General features: G+C 32.9%; 1 protein-coding gene across 1 annotated transcript in view; it reads right to left on the reverse strand.

The window, feature by feature from the left end:
• PRKN (parkin RBR E3 ubiquitin protein ligase) overlaps window positions 1–20,260 on the reverse strand; it is a 1,934,491-nt gene that overhangs the window by 1,005,417 nt on the left and 908,814 nt on the right. The window contains exon 5 of the mRNA XM_051998070.1: window positions 10,152–10,235. Coding sequence (XP_051854030.1) covers window positions 10,152–10,235 — 84 coding nt within the window. The remainder of the gene's footprint in view (window positions 1–10,151; window positions 10,236–20,260) is intronic.

Consider the following 20,260-nt stretch of genomic DNA (forward strand, 5'->3'; position numbering starts at 1 on the left):
ATATTACTCTGATTGGGAGGGGAAGGTTTGCCAAGGAAGAAGGGGAAAGCAGTGCACAAAATTCAATAACATTTAATTCCATAATCAATTTGATTTTTGCATAAATAGGCAATTAAATTTCTCTTAATAACAAGGTATTCACATAAAACTGGAATCTAAAAATATAACTATTGTATTTCAAAATTATTTGTTGAAGAACATTTCAAATAGCCTCTTGAAATATCTGATTCCTTTCCTTCAGGACTCAACTGAGATTTCATCTTCTGCAGAAGATTTTTCATGTCTGCAATGCTGTTAGATTATCTTTGAAATTACCTTTTTCTACTCTGAATATATTTTGTGTATATTTAATTATTTACATTGGTCTCCCCTTTTAGAAAGTAAGTGTCTCATGGGTAGGGAGCTTGGCTTTATCTTTGTATACTAGCACAGTAGCTGTATATACATACACAGTAAACACTTTAAAAATATGTATAATTTAACTAATTAATAGGTTAACACTGTGGGACTCTTGAATATCAGTGCTATAGTAGCAACTTGCATCTTGCTTCTCATTTTGAGGTTATACAAGACGAAAGGACATTCTCATCTTTATAAATGGAATGCATGAGTTTTGTGCATTTATATGGCTTCAAAGGAAAATAAATTAGTAATTTGCCCAATTTTGTTTTGATTTGATTTTTCTTTATATTTTTCTTAGATTCTCTGATTATGTTCATATCCAAATTTTCCCATAATAATTTTCAAGTTTAACATACCAGCAATTGTATTCCCTTCAGTAAATGTCTCCCCCTACCCTCCAAAAACCCCCACTATTTTATGGTAGCTGATAACTTTCTGAGAGCTAGATTAAACTGAATAAAAGATGATAGTTTCTTAATGACTGACATCAAGGCATGATGAAGTATGTCTCTTATAGAATCATCAATCACCTGTTTGTGGGATCAAGAGGGCCCTTTCCCATCTGATATGCTTGGCTTTTCTCTTGCACCATTACATTCATACTTTCTGTCTATTCTTGCCACTCCATTAAGCTCTGATATATTTGTGCTGCAGATAGCACATACCCACTTTCAAAAGCTAATCCATGATATTTCCATTTTCTTCCTACCAATGAAACATTTGGTGATCAGTACATAAATGTTTATTCCTTCTTTGCTTCTATTCTTAAAATGTCTCCATTTTTCACAGAATAAATTTGAAATTTACTACTGAACCATGTTTTTCTTCCTAATGCCATCTCTAATATATACTCATTTCTTATTTCCTATTCTATATTATAGAATTTTAGAAACTATGCTTGTTTCTTGCTCATCGCTGTATATTTCTTTTGTTGCTACTTCTATGTGTTTCCTTGGTGATCACTGTTTATTTCCTTAATATGGCCTTAGAATAGATGGCATAACTAGTTGGTATCAATCCATAGCAAGTCAATAAATAGCTTGTGGAAAGAGAGAACTGGCTCCATCTTTATGCTTGTACAGTTTTGTGAGGCTGCTTTCATATTAATAAAATGAGATATAAATTATGATCTAAAGTCACTAAGTTTCCTGAAAACTGACATAAGACATGTAGTTGAAATGAAATAAATCAAGGAATCACTAATCATTTTTAATTGCCAAACGTCTGCCAGACATTGTACCTAAACCTGAGAAAAAAATAATAAAATGTGTCCCTGATTTTAAGGAACTTACTATTAATAACTTAAATTTTTGTAAAAAATCCAAACTTCTGTGTCATTTTAAAGTCTAGAAATTATGCACAAAATACCAAAATAAAATCATAATATAAAAATACATATGAAAAGAAATCAATAATTTTATTTAGATTCAGCAAATAGCTTTGTTATTTCAAAAAGAGCTATCCATATGTTCTAGTTATTAACTTGACTGGGCACAGAGAAACTTGTGTATGCCAAGTAAAAGAAACTTGATTTGAAGTTATTTAACTCATATCAAATCTAGTAATGTCCAACTTTTTCTTTATGGCTTAATTTTTCTTAGCTATAACAATCAACAAAAATTCAAATATGTAAATAAAATTGATTATACCTAAAACAAAACTCCATGATTCATGAATATTTTTTGCAAATGCACTTCTAATAAGATAATAACACTCTTTTAAATATGTATCCTTCAGGATCTTTTTCTTCTATTTTGTTTTCAGGTTTTGTCAGTGTTATTTTTTTCTTTAACATAGTCTTGTTAAATGTCTATGTTGTTATTCTGATTTTGTTTTCTTTACTCTATCTCATCAAATGTTTTCTCCTTTACATAATAATTTTTGTATCTGTCATTCCTTTTGGGGCAACAATATTCCATTATTCTCATAAGCCACAATTTATGCAGCTACGCCACAAATACTGAACAAAAAGGTTATTTATAATTTTTTATATTATAAATAATATTTCTTTGAACATTTTTATGGACATATTTTTTTTCCTTTCAATTGTAGTAATAATGTGAAGTATTGGTTGAAATCAGTGGGTTCCTAGGGCATATTTTTTGTGCTCATTCTATATTATACTTTCCCTACTTGAAAAGGTACATGATTGATGAATTGATGGATACAGAGGTAGTCTTGGGTGTCAGGAGGAACTGAGTTCAAAGAACACTTTTAGTATGTTCTGGGAACATAACCTTTTAGTTTCTAATGAAATTTTCCAAGACTAAAAGTTGTAGAATCATTACCAAATAGAATTCATTGCTTAAAAGAGTTCATATAGGACAGTGATTCTCAACTTTTTGATCTCAGTACTCCTTTATACTATTAAAAATTATTGAGGATCTGTCCAAAGAGTTTTTGTTCATGTGGATTCTATTTATTCATATTTGCTATATGAGAGATAAAAACTAATTTTTAATTTGTAAACCCTTTGAAAGAGCTTCCAAGACCCCTAGAACCATAGTGTGAGAAAAACTGAATTCGATCAAAGATGTCAAACTAAAACAGAAATAGGGGTCATTAAAATATATTAAGGATCCCTAGAGATAGATATTAATTTTTTGTAAGTCGATATACTATCTTCCATTATATTTTTATTTATTAAAAAATTATTTCCATTTTACTTTTTAAAATTTTGTTAAATATTTCTCAATTAAATTTTGATCTGGTTCAGGATCAGGAACACCGATCAAGATCATGATCAAGAGAAGCCTTCAGCAAAGTTGTAAGCAGCATTCAGGCACGCTGTGTGTTTGACACAGGTTTGGACTCAGCCCATACTCTACTCATCCCTCTTTCAAAAGCCCTACTTTTTTTTTGCTTAAAATCTATTTCATACATAGTCAAGATTCAGAATTAATCAATTATCATTTTAGATTTTTACTTGCAAGTTTTAATATAATATTTTTATTTTTTAAAAAAGAAGGGACTTAATTTATTTGGGGGGGCAGGTAATGCATATTTTCCTTCTACTACATTATATGATAAGATTTAAAGAAGTAAATTTTGATCTCTTTTCCACTCATTCCTTTATCTTATTTATTCACTTTTTATCCTATACAATCTGACACCAAACCACTCCTACCCAAAGGAAGCAATTACTTCTTACCCATCAGCATAACAAAATAGTCCAGGGAAATGTCTTGCACATAGCTAGTAATTAATAAATACTTATTGAACTCAATTGATGTTGGAATTTGGGGGAGGGGGGGAGCTGGTTCAAACACCTGGCTGTCTGGATTGAAGTTATTACTATTGATGGTAATTATCATCTGAGTATAAGGGTGTAACTGACAAAAGAAACAACATGGGACTAAGAGGCCTTCTGTCTTATGCAAATGAAAACAGCTCTGTCAAATGTTGACTGATCATTGGTACAAAATGTGTTGCTGTCTGAAATTATGATTCTGATGTCTTTAGATCAGCCTTGGCTTAATAAAACCACACTGTTCTTAGAAAGCTAGAAAACAGAAAAAAAAATTAGGGAACACACAGGGATATGTATTTATACATATATGTATATGTGTGTAAAGATATATACATATTCGTATACATTCATCTATGCTGAGAACCCTAAATTTTTATTTTTCATGAGCTTGATTAAGAAAAAGTCTTTTCCCCTATAAAATGGGATTGTAGATCTGGTTAAACCTATACACTATTAGAAAACCATTTTTAGCAAACCAAAAATATTTTTAATCTTCATAAATCTAAGTAATTTAATCTAAGCGGATTCTTATTTATTATTTATTTTATTTAAGATGTCAACCAATAATTTGAAATAAGTGATACAGATTAAAAAGGTACTACTTTTGGTTCAACAAATCATTTCATTTTATATATTAAACTTTATAAACAATGTGAGATAAACAATTTTTATGTAGTACAAATTGAAACACTACTCATAGTAAACAAAATTAATAACTAAGTTATTTATCACAAATTGGGAGAGCTTATATTTGAATATGAAATTTAGATTTACCTAATTTTAAAGTGTCAATTATTTTAGTCTTTCTTCTATAGAAAAGAATCCATTCTGAAAGCATGACATTAAAAGTTCTTCAAAGTCTCACTTGAGCATATCTTTTTTAAGATTTACTGAAAATTATTACTACCTTCAACAGATTCTTTGCCAAATTAGCCTTCATGCTGCTCCCTAAACTAGGAAGTGCTATCTCCACATCTTTGGAAAGCCTGTCTTCCATGTCCAGAAGGTACTACTTTTTTATCTGTGCTTCTTGAAATCCCTAGCTCCCTTATCAGTTCATATACCACTGATTCTACCAAGAGCCTGTTGTCATATCTTTAATTGAATTTTGAATTAGTTGAATTATAGAAGAAAAGAAGGAAGGAGGGAAGGAGGAAAGGAAGGAAAGGAGGGAGGGAGGAAGAGGGAAGGAAGAATAAATGGACACTAGATGATAGAGAGCTAAAGGACAGTAAGGTAGATGAACCAACATCTACCAAGTTTACAAACCTTATCACTACAGGAAAATGTCTTTCTCCAAGGGCTCCAGTTTCCATTTTGATTTTGTAGAATCAGTGACTAGCATAAAGTCATGAATTTCATAAAAACTTGAATGGAAATGAATTGTATCAAAAGCCAAAAGTCTCACTGAACTGGCTTCTTCATTTTCCCTGCTCTCAATTGAAAACCCAGAGCAATGTCAATTTCCTCCTTTTACAAATCCTGACTGATGCAAAAATCTCTGTACTTTCATTCTTCATATAAATCCCAATTAACCCTTTCAGGCCCTTGTTCTAGCAATAGTTTATTTTTTTCCATGCACTTTAATTCTCACTTTCCCCCTTGCTTATAAACAAACATCTTCAAACACACACACACACCACACACACACACACACACACACACACACGCAAACACATGATTTCCTTTGATCCTTTTACTGTATCCCTCTCCTTTCCACTATTTGCTAAACTTCTCTAAAAGCTGCTTACAAATAGTTGCTGACATATACTCATCATCTTGTCTTCCTTCAATCCCCTGCTGTCTGCCTTCTGCCATCACTATACTAAAATTACACTCCCAAGGGTCACCAATAACCAGCTGGCAAATCCAATAGTTGGGTGAGGATTTTTTACTCCTTTTTCCCTTAAGCCCAGTTTCTCTGGGAGTAGGACTATATCCATACTGTCTCTTATAACACACTGCTTGATGTGGCATTTATTTTGGTGAACTTGTGAACAGGGAAATGACTATCTCATACAAAAATTTCTCCTAATTCAGTGGTTATTACCTGGGATACAGAAAACCCCAAATATCCATGAATAGATTTAGGGGATATAGTTAGAGCATAGGTCTATAAAACCCAGACTCTCAATCACTTCAGTCAAGGTTTTCAGGTGAAGTCAGAAAAAGGATGCAAAAGAACACACAGGAAAGCACTGAAACAATACTTAACAGAAACTAGAAGTGACCTGGGGATCAGTGGAGCAATGTCCAGCAGAGACTACACTGATAGCAGAAATCAGCAGGTTGCAGGCCTAGTGGGGACATTATAATGGCATTTCTGGAAAACATCAACGATTTCTCAACCTGTGAACCCTCCACATGTATATTATAACTAACATGCTATATACTCCCCACTTGTGTCTATTCTCCTTATTGATGGTTCGCCTGTTTAGGGAAGAGTGTGCCCCAGGTTTACAAGGGATATGTTTTATTGCTGCATTTCTCACTAAATTATATAAAATGCTTTTGGAATGTCCTCTGACTGCCTAGACGAGGTAAACACACCACTGAGGGTTAAGGAATTACAGCTGAATGAACATGGATCAACAGAGTATCATGGATATTGGCTAACACCATTTGAGGGACCCATTCTCTAAGTTGTGGGGTACCCCTATATGCTACACCAATATAAATAGAGAAAAGAATTGAGTAAAAAATATCTATTCAAAATCTAAAATAATGGTTTCATTATTTGAAAATCCTATAGTATTTCTTTTTTTTACTTCCAACAAGGGAAAAATATTTTCATTTCATGGATCTATACAACAGACTGGATAATACAATAATCATGAAGGAAAGTAAAAGGAAAAAGAGACCTTGTGTGATTGAAGAATTCATTTCTGAAAAGATCCCAAAAGGATAAATATTTAAAAGCTAACATTTAACAACCAGAGGGGAGTTGCTTTCAAATTTCAAGACTTTTTAATCTTAGTAGCTAAGATTTCTAAAAATATGTGTCAGAGATTTTAAAGAATGTATATCTGTACTATGTAGAGAGTTATACATAATCATATATATTCATATATATAAAGTATGTAAGGTTAAGTATATAATAAAGGATTAAAGAATTATTCTGAAAGTTAAAACTTCATGTCATTGAAAAAGGCATGGCAAGTTTAATTTCATTCATGTAAGGAAATATAATTTATGTAGCTTTACTATCAATCTGAAATGACTTTCCTTTGTGTTTCATATGTATATGTTTCCTTATATATTTACATATATGTACTCTCACATAAATGCCTTGCTGATATAGGTGAAGGCATATATAGACAGGATTTTGCAGACTAAAAGAAATCTTTCCCTTGGATTTAAATAAAAAAGTGAATAGATTTAGTCCAATTTTCTATCTCATTGTTGTTCAAGTTTATTTATAATTCTCAAAATAATGCAAATCTGTCTTCCTTATTCTGACAGTTTCATGATTTAGTTTAGACTCAGATATGAGATTATGTAATACATATCATTTTTCTTGTCCCAGTGTTTTGTGTCAATAGTTTGTTTTAATAGGTCAGGTTCAATCACTTATAATTTCCTGTTCTGTCTTCTTACCTTTATCCTTTCCTCAGGGATGGTGCTCAATTTGATCTTTGTTCTAAATGGCCTATGTTCTGACTGTAAACAGAAAGCTCATTCAGTAATGATTCCCACACCAGTAATTTGTTGTTTCCTAACTAAAAATTTCTTTTTTTAAACACGACTTTTTTTTTGGCTTATTTTGCCCATTTTTTTTTACTCTCTTCTAGAAGAAAGTATTCTTAATATTTAAGCAGGAATTTCAAAATAGTTTACAAATCTTTGGCCTCTTTTCTATCTTAATTTTGAAACATATAATCTAGCATTTTTCACCATTAAGATTATGGATTTAGCATTACAAGTATGGAAGAAAATTCTGTGTTCATCACTTGCTGAAAAAATTTTTTATTTGTAATTATTCTAAATCCAAGCAATGCTCTGCTTGAAAAATAAATGTATAAACTGACAGGACCCCCTCATGCCCAAGGATATTTCTTCTCTCAAGTCATTTTGATGTCCCAAATTATAGGATTCTTGAATAAGAAATATTTTTAAATGAAGATTGTGCTAGGGCCCAGAACTTGAGCTGGGCTGTTGCCTGTTTCATTAGCTAAAAAAATAATCATTTAATTTTCAGTCCATACCATGATAATCAATTTCTTAAAGCCATTCAATTTTTTTTTCCCTTAAAGGATTGTCTTTTATGGCTGATGGATACTACCCAAATTTCAATCAACCAAAATTGTCAGAGTCTTCTCACAAGGATACATATGTTTGATAATTTTCTTTACCCCTCCATTAAGTGATAGGTTAATATCATAAACATATGATGTTAAAGACATAAAGAATAAAGACTATTCTTGACAAGTAAGGAAACTAATTTGTGAATCCCTCAAAATTTCTATTATATTTTACAATTGTGATAAACATGGACAAATCTCTGAAAAATAAACATTGCTGGTCAGAGCTATATTACAAAAATTATATCCATGAATAGAATTTATTTTTGACCTAAGGTTACTAGATAGGAAGAATACGTCTATTGAGACTATAAAGCATACTTTAATATTTGTGAGCAACACAAAAATCATTCTTCCCTGGGTTTCTCTTATACGTGTAATGGCATTTTCATAAAACAAACAAACAAACAAACAAACACAAAACCTTTTCATGGCTTCATTTTAGATCTGAATAATTATAAATTTTAGTTTAGATTTTTGTTTTCTTCTTATCTCTTGTGGCAATCCAGCAGATTTCAGGGATTATTCAGGTCTAATGTGTTGAGCCCAAATATTTTACCTGTTGCTAGTGACAGATACTATGTTTTAGAGAGACTATTAACTGCCAGCTGGTTGTGACAGTTTGTGAACTAACAATGACATTTGTGTTGGCATCAGAGCAGTATCTCTATTTCAGCAATACTGACATCTCTACTGCCAAAACAGAGAAAATATATGCCATCTTATTGTTATGGCCTCAAGCTATTCAGGATAAAAAATAAAATAAAATTTCACAAAATATAAACAATGTAATAAAAACACTAGCTATAATATTGCTTATCCTGATAAACATAAGAGCCAAAATTATTCTGGAATTATTTTTAGAACAAAAACTTTTCAAAAAATTACTTTGCTGAAGTGATAGACTGAAAATGCAGACATATATTTTTAGATAAAATCAATATGAGAATTTGCTTTGTTCGGCTATTCTTTGTTCTGAAGGTTTCATCTATATTTTTTCTTTTGTTCAAATTAGGAAGAAAAAGATGGGGAAAGGAATAAGCATGTCTTTATTATCTTATTATGCATCATGAGCTGTGCTAAATAAGTTTTACAGGTTTTATCTTATTTGATGTTTACTATAACTCTGTGAGGTAGGTACTGTTAATTAATGCTTGAAATTGAGTAAACTATCTAAGGCAGATAGAGTTAAATAACTTTCCCAGGGTCACACAGCTATAAGTGTGTGAGGGTGATTTTGGATTCAGATTTTCCTGACTGAAGAAGTAGTGTTCTATTCTCTGCATCATCAAATGCCAAGGGATGTCCAAGAAAAAGAAAATAAATGCTTGGTCATTGAAAAAAAAAAGCTAATTTGAAAATAACCTTCTTCTACAGTTATCAAGGAAGATAGGATGAGAGAATGAACCCTTGATTAATTTATTTGAGAACTCCTACATAAGGGAGCAACTTACAGTCCTAGAATGTAGCCTAGAACCCTGAGAAATTGATTGATTTCATTTGGCCAGTATTTATCCAAGGCAAGGCTTGAATCTGTCTTCTTGGCTTTTGCAACTAGCTCTCTAAACTCTGTGTGAACTGTTTCTCCACTAACCAAATACTTTATACATACAAAGATAAACACAAATGCAGAGAGGATGAGTTTGTATTTAATATATCCATGCTGCATTTAATAAAACAAAATGAATTTCTGGATTCTGGAAGAAAAGATGATAAGAGAAAAAAACCAATTTTCTGAGTAAAATGGAACATAAATGTAAAACATCATTTTGGTGTATGACCAGCAGATTAACATCAACTCTTCTCCCTACCACACTACCCTGCTATTTCTTAGTTGCTAACTTCTTTGTTCCATTAACATCACTTTGTGAAGAAATATTTAGAATGTCTAGGAATCAACACCCAAACTTGAACAATTCCTTAGGAAAGTGATAGAAGCAGATCAGAAACACATGTACTAAATTCTATGTCAACAGGAATAGAAAGTGAGGGAAAAAAAGTTAGAAAAAACTTTTGGTGATGGCTAATATATGGGAGTCACATCAGTTATTGGTTCTGTTTTCAGCCCCTTCTTAGCAAAAATATATAACATTGAAATCTAACTCTCACATGTGATTTTAGATCTTAGGTATACATTTCACAAATTGACAGTACTATTCCTTTCTCCAAAAAGCACTGTATTTAGGCCAGGTACTTACTGCTCCAATTCCATCGCAATCTGGAGAATGACAAATGCCACTCATTCTGTCTGAAATCAGGACATCATCCCAGCATGATGGACCCTTAGAGAGAAAGAGAAACAAGACATTTAGTAATATAGTTTATCCTTTATTGAAGTTTGCTTAAATCTACTTCTTTGGCTTATGAAATGGCAACAAAAAATCTACTAGTCTTGATGAGAATGAAAAAAATTTACTAAATTACATAATCTGGCTTTATTCCCTGACAACAAGGCTCTTTAAATTGTGGGTAGTGGATAAGAGAAGGATATGGTACAAAAATAATTCCTTCATTTTCATAAGCAAAAGAGATTCAGAATATTTGAAATAATTATATTTTTGTTTTTACTATTACATTTTTACAGGTAAGAACTGTCTAAAGAATTTTAAGTCTAAATTTCATTCTCTATGCAAATGACCAATTGCAAAGGAAACACAGATTCTTGGCTCTAAATATGACAAAAATATATTTAACTACAATGAACCAAGTTCATTGAAAATAATTGCCCAAAATATGAGTCTTTAATAGCAAGTCATAGTTGATAGAACAATAACCTTACAGTCAAGGTCAAGACCAATTTTAGATCTGTTTCTTTCCATAACAATGCTCTTAGTGATCATGAGCAAATAATGACTTCTCAAGGAACCAGGAAACAATCTAAAAATGTACTTTGCAGATTATTTGCCTATATGTTATGGCAGAGGATATTTCTTCATTAGTAACTTCTTACACTGATTTAATCAAAACACAAAATAAAAACAAATCTTTATCTATAAAAATATAAATACATACCCATTATTTGGCCTGGATCTATTACTTCCTCAATATAAGAAAATAGACAGATATATAGATATTGAAATAGTTATTATTTTCCATGATTTTCCCTTAAATTAAGCCTTGAGATAAAAATAAGAATAAGAAATGTAAACAAAGTAATAGCAAATTAATGCATAAGGTACAGTTAGTCTTAGTTGCTTGATTATTATTGCCTATAACTCTGAAGCTAATAAAAAACTCTATAGTTAAGTTCATGGCTAAATACCAAAGGAACATTGGTTAATATCTTCAATTGTAGGAATAATACTGAATTCACTTAATAGAATTCTGTTAACACTTCTGTTTGCCAAGTTAACCAATCTTTAGTTGAAAATTGTGCTGTCTCAATTAAAGCCATGAGTGCCTATGAGTAAGTCAATATATCTTTGACTCTTATAAAATTTAATATATTTATGAAACTAACAATTAATTTCATTTATAAAAGCTGAATATACAGAGCTCTCATTTGGAAATTCCTACTATTGTGCTCCTCTCTTCAAAGACTTACTTTTGTTCTTTCACATGTTCACACCTAATAAAACAGGGAGAAGTTGCTAACTCTAAATTATATCCAAGAAAATGAAAGCTTACATTAATTTATCATTAGCACACTAGTAGCTTACCAGTCATAATTACTCTTGATTGCTATTGCAGCTGAGTGTCTTAGAAATTATAGGTCAATTCATTCTACTATTTAAAAAAGAAAAGAAAACAGGAGCATCATGGAGAATTTTAAAAGAGCACTAGACATGCTGACAGAATGCCTGAGTTCAAATTTAAGTTATACCATTTATTACTTATAAGAATGTATCCAAACCATTGAATCTCTTTAGAATTCATCTGAATATTAAGGGGATTGACCTTAGTTCTGGGCTGTCAAACTCAAATAAACATAGGGGCCACTAATTCATACCGAAGGACTCTTGCAGGGTAAATATTGACTTTGTTTTAGTTGGTTAAATATTTACCAATTATAGTTTAATATGTTTGGAGCCATATGCAGGTATTTTGAAAGCTGCATGGGGCCCTTAGACTGTGAGTTTGACACCCCTGGCTTATATTAATTCTATAAAGCCCCTTTAAGATAAAAGTATCATCATTGATGGTGGAATTGTGAACACATCCAGCCATTCTGGAGAGCAATTTGGAACTAAGCTCAAAAAGTTATCAAACTGTTTCTACCCCAAAGAGATACTAAAGAAGGGAAAGGGACCTGTATGTGCCAAGAATGATTGTGGCAGCCCTGTTTGTAGTGGCTAGAAGCTGGAAAATGAATGGATGTCCATGAATTGGAGAATGGCTGGGTAAATTGTGGTATATGAATGTTATGGAATATTATTGTTCTATAAGAAATGACCAGCAGGATGAATACAGAGAGGATTGGCGAGACTTACATGAACTGATGCTAAGTGAAATGAGCAGAACCAGGAGATCATTATATACCTCAACAACGATACTGTTTGAGGATGTATTCTGATGGAAGTGGATCTCTTCGATAAAGAGAGCTAATTCAGTTTCAATTGATCAAGGATGGACAGAAGCAGCTACACCCAAACAAAGAACACTGGGAAATGAATATAAACTGCTTGCATTTTTGTTTTTCTTCCCGGGTTATTTTTACCTTCTGAATCCAATTCTTCCTGTGCAACAAGAAAACTGTTCAGTTCTGCACACATATATTGTATCTAGGATATACTGTAACCTATTTAACATGTGTAGGACTGCTTGCCATCTGGGGGAGGGGGTGGAGTGAGGAAGGGGAAACATCGGAACAAAAGTGAGTGCAAGGGATAATGTAAAAAATTACCCTGGCATGGGTTCTGTCAATAAAAAGTTATTAAATTTTTAAAAAATAATAAAAATTATAATATGATAATGCACGTTATAAAGAAATGTTAAAAAAAAAGATAAAGGTATCATGCTATCCTTATAAAGTAGATTTGTTTTATTGTTCTCTTTCTTCTTTTTTTATACCAACGCCATCATTAAAAATTTTTACTATTTCACTTTTAAAGTGTTTCAATGCATTTTCTTATTAGAATCTGTTTATTGAATAAAATATGCTGACAACAATATTTTAGAAATTTTTTAAAGATAAATCTCAGGGATGCTAAAAAAAAGCTGTGAATTAAATTTTCAAATAAAAGAAAACATTAAAATAAGGATAAATGCATATCAGCTTTTAAAATAAAGATAACGTAAAAAGAGCCTAAAACATATGTATTTTAAAATGTGATACATTCCATGAAGCTGAGTGATAATATTGGTCTCTTTTTGAGGAGCACATGCATATCTGAGATAACAAAGCACTCCCTTATTAGTCCCTGAGCCTGGGACTCTAACGAAAAGGAACCTAATGAGATGGATGAAATGAGAGGATGGAGAAAAGATAGCTTATGTTCTTTTTTGAAGTGACTTCTTTTTTTGGAACAGAAAGAACATAATCTCTGTTAGATTTTCAGTCAAAGAAAAAAAAAGCAATATTTCTCTCCTTCTCTCATCACTCAGCCATAACAGTTTATGAGAACATGTGCTTTTAGTGATGAGCCTTAGTGTGGACCTCTAGTCCCTAGGTACCTTGGTGTTTCTTTTTTCCTGTGAAGCAATACTGAGGAATATAATCTTATAAGATTATATTATAAAATTGGGTAATCTTATAATGGATAGAAGTCAGGAGTTTCTAAGCTGGGTCTTGGTTACTCATATCAGTTTCTCAGAGGAGAAAGGTATTTGGAACATTCTGTACCAGAAAGAACTAAGAAGCTTAAAACATGTCTTAGATGGTGGAGAGATTTGGACCTCACTAAGTCTATAGAAGGAGTAGCATCCTATAGGAAGGATGAAACTACAATTAAGAAGAGTAGGAAAAGGCTTCCTGTAGAGGGCAGGATTTAACTTTATTTAATATTTTTGCTTTCTTCAATTATATATAAAATGGGGATAGTATTTTAGTTTGGACTTCTAGGAACCCATGGAAAGCAGTAAATGGAGTAGAAGAGGAAGAGGATTCCAGGCATAGGGGACAGTAAGAAAAAATAAGTGAAGCTGAGAGATAGAATATCTTATCCCTTGAAAGGCAAGGAGACTAGGTCACCAGATTGAAGAGTATATATCAGGAAGAAAGGTGTGAAGAAATGGGAAGGGTAGTAGGAATAGGTGAGCAGTTTTGAATATCATGGAACTCTGGGGTGAAGACAATGAGACAGATTAACACTGGAGAAAAAACTTGACTCTCTTAAAGTCAGTATTCCCAGGACTAAATTGGGTTTAAGTTTAGAACAGAACCCTCATATGATGGGTGCTCCTTCATATGTAATCTTAGTTTAAAATGAAAAAAAAATCCAGTATCTTTTTTATTAGGATGAATTTATGGTTATTATCACACAAAGTTAGGTTAAACCCAAAGCTATCATTGCTATTAAAATTAGAGCACTATCTTAATGTTTGAATAATAATTTTCGAAAAGCTTATTTGCCCTTCAACATAAAAATTTATTTCCACCATACTATAGAGGAAGGCATTGGTCAATTTCAAACAAGTGTCTATATCTATATTAATAGATATTCCACTCAAAGAAAAGATACTTAAATTGCCATTCTCGTGCAATTACAGGGGGACCTATAATAGAGGTCAGCAACCAAATTCAGAGATGGATCAAATAGTTTGAATAGTTTTAGAATATGATGCTTTCAAACCAAGAAATACATGAAGAAATTAATTCAGATTATTCATTGAAAGGTCAAATACTGAAGTTGAAGCTTAAATACTTTGGCCATTTAATGAGAAGATGAGACACAGGAAAAGACCCAAATGTTAGGAAGAATAAAGGCAAAAGAAAAAGGGGACGGCAGAGAATGAGAGGGATGGATGGCATCATGGAAACAACATATGTGAATCTGATCAGACTTTGAGAGACAGTGAGAGAAGGGATTGGTGTCCATGGGATCATAAAGATTCAGCAGCAGAGGGATGATTGTATTTAAAACATATATTTAGTATACATTGGGTTTTCACCTTATCCCACTTCACACCTCATTTAATCATTGTGCCTGCAAATATTTACCTAACTGAAATCAGAAGCAAAATCATCCAAATGAAGGGTAGATATTACTATTAAAAGAGGCTAAAAATAATAAAGGTAATTTTAGGCAAGAATTGTTCTGTTTTTAAAGTTTTTAAAACTAAAAGTTAAATCACTGATTTTGTGTCTCATAGACCAATTCAAGTAGAAAATTGAAGTAGTTATCTGGATAATTCACATTAAAAGAACACTTTTACAAGTTTCAGAGTGTTAAGACAAGAGATTTTTTTGTAATATTCTTCTCTAAAATATACTGTTCTCTGGTTCAGGTTTCTTGGGGGGCTTCTGGAGGCAGCCGTTATTTCAGTTCAGTATAATAAAGGCCTCAAATTCAGCCAGGAGTTAAAGTCCAAATCTTTTATTTTCTCCTTCAAAGTCTCGAATCTTTTCCTGGGGCCCGGTTAGCTCTAATAGAAGCCTATCTCTCTCCTTGGTTGCGAGAGCTTAAGCTGCCTTCTTTGGTTTGTGAATCTCCTGGACTGAATCCTGGCTGAGGCTCAGAGCTTCTAGTGGGCTTCTCTTCTTTGGCCCTGAGAGCTCCTCCTTATACACACACACACACACACACACACACACACACACACACACACACACACACACACGCTCTCTTAAAGGTGTGAATCTAGTGGAATTACAGTAAGTACTAAGTACATGTAAATTAGAGAATCATTATCTCATCAATTCCACTGATTTGGCACCTCGAAAGAATCCTAACAATTTTTTTCTTCTTAAATTATACAAGTGATTATCTTAATCTTCAATCCACATGGTATACAGCTTTTTTTTTTCTCGTATAAATCAATTTGTTGTGGTGATCTTCTTTTAAAATAAGTAGAATAGTTCTCTCTGGGTGAGAGGGTAGGTTTCTCGAGGGATGTTTTCTTGGGAGGGGGTCTTAGTTTCAATTCAGATCAATAATTACCCCAAATGCAGCCAGGTGATAAAAGTTCAGATCTTTTATTATCTCCAATATAGCCCGGTTAGCTTAGAGCCCTCTGAATGTCTCCAAATCCAAAGGTTCTGTCCTTCAGCCTCTGCCTCTACTTTCTTCAGCCTCCAACCAGCACAGAGATGGAATGAATCTCTTGTCTCCTTCACTTGGGGCTTGGCTAGCTTTCTGGAGAGTCTTTCAGACCAGCCTTGTCTCAGTGGGAGAAGTGCAGGAGCCCAGCCACCAACCACAGTGGTGTGAGATGAAGATGAATCTGGTTGTCCACTGAACTCTCGACTCGTAGCTTCTTCCTCTAAAAACTCTTCTTCCGCCACCAGCAGCCAAGTGGAAAATATTCTGCCTCGCCTCGGAGAGAGGGCTTCTGGCATAATTCCGCTGAAATCTGACCGAGAGCCTCTGTCTGTTTCTTTTATACAAGAGGGAGGAATTGTGGGATACAAGAGAGAGGGATTATGGGTTTTCTCCCATAGTGCTCTCTGGCCCAAAGAGCTTTAAGGGAGGTGTGAATTCCCAAAGTTACAAAGTTTACTTTGTGACTCTCCCATACTTGTGAACTCCAATGAGTAAAGGTGTAAACACAAGCATTGTACTAATTAGTTCTACTTAGTACCTTGTTTCAGGTTATGGCCCAAAACATCTTCTTGTATGATCAGATCAACTCTAATTAGTTAGCAGTTTGTAAAGATTCCAACAATTTGTCTTATTTTTCAAAAATATTTATAGCAGTTTTTGATGGAGTAAGGCTATCATTATATAGTGATCTTATATTTGTAGTGCTTTTATCTATTTATTATGTCATATCTCCCTGATACTTTTCTTTTAAAGATATATTCTGAAGCCTCAAATGAATACATATATATAAATTTTAGTATAAACATATAGATATACATATAAATAAGGCTGGCTCTGTGTCTCATCCACAAAGGAAGCTACCACATACATAACATATCCTCTTAGAGAGGGTAGTTAAAAAAAAAAAAAGAAGAAGAAGAAGATGGGCAGCTAGGTGGTGTAGTGAATAGAGCACCAGCCCTGAAGTCAGGAGAAATCTGAGTTCTAATATGACCTCACATATTTAATACTTCTTAACTGTGTGACCTGGGCAAATCACTTAATCCCAATTGCCTCAGGAAAAAAAAAAAAAGAATAAAGTAGAATAAAGGTATAAAGAGTAAAGTAAAAGGGAGTAAAGAGAGGGAGATAGATTTGGAATTTAGAACTTTAAAAACAATTGTTTTTAAATGTATCAGCATGTAACTAGAGAGAAATAATTTTAAAAAGAGAGTTCCCAATGAACAATTTTCTCTCTCTGCCCCTAAGAGTCTGAGAGAAGAGCCTAGAATATTTCCAGGTCATATGAGGGCCACTATTTGTTAGAGGTGGTAAAAAACAACAGCAAAGATGGGTAACCATTCAACTTAAAGAGTCTGTCACCTGAGTCCTAAGCTTGACTACTGCTACTATTACTAACTGACCAAAGAGAATCCTCAATGTTTTTCAGTTTCTACAACTGAAAACTAAGTAGAAGTAGTAATAACAGCAGCAAAGTAATAGCAAAAAAAAAACAAACATTTATGAGTATCTTAAGGTTTTGCAAAGCACTTTAAAAATATCTTATTTGATACTCATAGCAACTCTTAAAGGGATTATTATATAGGAATTATTACACTAGGATTATTATTCTTGTATTAAAGATGAGGAAAAGGAGGCAGCAGTTAAGTACTAGGCCAGAATCGCCCAGTTAATAAGTCTGAGAAATTATTTGAACTAAGTGACTGAGAAATCTTATTTTGCTTCAAAAATTAAGAATGGAGGAATAGTTCATGTTGGTATTTGAAGATTAATAAAACAGAAACCATTAGCTGACAAAATTTGCATATTTTATACTCAAATATTTTTCAAAAACCCCAAAATATTAATGATAACTAATACTTTTATAACACTTGCTATGTGCTAGCACTTACCATCATAGACACCTTAATTAGTAAAGGCAATTGATTGACTACTTCTAAATAAAACTTATTGCCTGAGTGATAATTTATTCCTGTTTCTAGATTCTCTTTCAGTCCACCCTCTTGAAATTACTGCTCACAAGTTCCCACTGATGGTTTTTATTTTCATTACTCAGCCAGTTGATATAATTCATTTAAAATAAAAGCATTTGCTGAAATGCCACACCATGAACAATAATAACATCATGCTCCCCCCATAAATTAGGGGCAGAGTATCCCCCTTCTATAAATATACATTAGTAGGGCAGTATATATTGAAGCAACCTGTGTCCAAAGCAACTCATATCTCTGATGCTGCATTGTTCAAAAAATCCTTATTCTTTTGGTGGTATTCTCAAAATGTTGATCTCTAGGAATAAGATCTCTGGTAGAGACTTCAGTCAGCTGGGTTCTATGTGTCTGCTCCATAGATTAATTCCCCTTTTCAACTTTTAGAGATGATTCTGTTTTACTCACTGCCCATCTCCACTCCTCTGAATGAGACCATAAGATTGGAAGGAGAGGAAGAAAGAAATTTGCTTTCCCTTGCCAAAATTTAGGAAAGAGTCCTAATATTTGAATATTAGAACTGATTTCTTATAGAGTGTTTAGGTTCTTTAGAGACCATCAGGATGATGGTTAAATCATAAGGATGGATTTAGTTAGAGCATTAAAGTTAGAATGATATAGACAAGTGATGCTCAATCACAAAACTTTAAGGTCCATTGAGTTAGGACTGCTCCTGCCTATGCATTAAAAAACCTAGTCAATAATTTGCCAACCCATAATTCTGTTAAGAAGTTGATTAAAGGATAGTTCCTTCTAAAGAAGTAATCAGGTAATAATACCTCTCTCGCCTTTCTTTAATAAGGTGAAAATATAAGAATAGTCCCAGCATTTCATCTCCGATAATGTCTAAATATAGTCAGTTAGTAAAAAGTACTTATTAAGCTCCTACTATATAAGAGACACTGTACTACAGTAAAAACAAAGTCCCTGCTTTCAAAGCACTTTCATCCTAATGAAAAAGACTATATGCAAATAGCCATGTAAAATAAGAATACAGCATAAATGCAGCAATCCAAGTCTGAAAGGGAAACAAACTTAACAACTCATTGTCCCTCTTACTTGCATTCTACCTCCTGTCACTTTACTGAGTTGAAGTGATGCAAATGATTAGAGATTCCATGATCAATCCTCCTCTATATAATATTGCAAATAGTCTCTATTACAGGATGCTGCTTGACTAATGATTGAAATAGAGCCGCTGATTCTTTTTGGCTTCTTTGTTTCTAGTTTATTTTTCTTCTTCAATAAACAGAAGCAGAAAAAAAGGTTGAAGAGAGTATTGCCTCAGTAACACATGGCAGTGTTTTCCCTCCAAATCATGAAATTTCTCTACATGAACACTTCTCAATTTTCATTCTGAAGAAATTTCCTTCCTGCTTCCTCCTGCCTCCTGCCTAATCAATATTCCTTTAATGAACAATGTTCAAGTTTGCTCATTAACTCTTTTCCCTAACAGTCCTGCTTTCTAACTCAGAAGATTTGATGTAATTTAACAGTATTTATTGACTGTCATACTAGATTTAAGTCATTGTGCTGCCTAATAAGACACAAGCTGTTTTCTGAAAAAAGTTTGGGATTTCAAAATTATGCTTCCTTGGATTGATCTCTTAAAACATTTAAAGAGAATGAAGTCCTTTAAAAAAACAAAACAAAACAAAAAATAAAACAGGAAAAAGTAGTTCTTACCAAAGGCCACATATTTCCTCCCTTGTTATAAGACACATCTACTAGGCTCTTGAGAGGACAGTGGTCTGTGCCATAGACATTAGGCACATATCTAACACAGTTGGAGATTTTAGGGCAAGTCAATCAGCGAACAAGTATTTATTAAGTGTCTCTGAGATTCCAGAAGCTATACTAAGAAACTGTTACCCAAAAATAAATGAGAGATCTGATATTTAGACCTCTGGACTCTATTAATGACCAGGGATCATACTTCACAGACCCACTTTCCCAATTCAATCTAATCCCCAAATCAATTATTAAAAGCCTAATATTGCAAGATACTAAACAGTGTAGATGTAATGAGAAAATAAAAAATCAAAGAAACAAACAAACAAAAAACAACCAATACTTCTAGTGGGAGATTAACCTGGAAAACGTCAGGAAAAGCTTCACAGCAAAGTTAAATAGACTGTTTCCTGAGGTAATAAGCACTCCTGAGCTGATCTTTCTGAA

Source organism: Antechinus flavipes, chromosome 4, assembly GCF_016432865.1.
Source record: "Antechinus flavipes isolate AdamAnt ecotype Samford, QLD, Australia chromosome 4, AdamAnt_v2, whole genome shotgun sequence".
Taxonomy (NCBI): domain Eukaryota; kingdom Metazoa; phylum Chordata; class Mammalia; order Dasyuromorphia; family Dasyuridae; genus Antechinus; species Antechinus flavipes.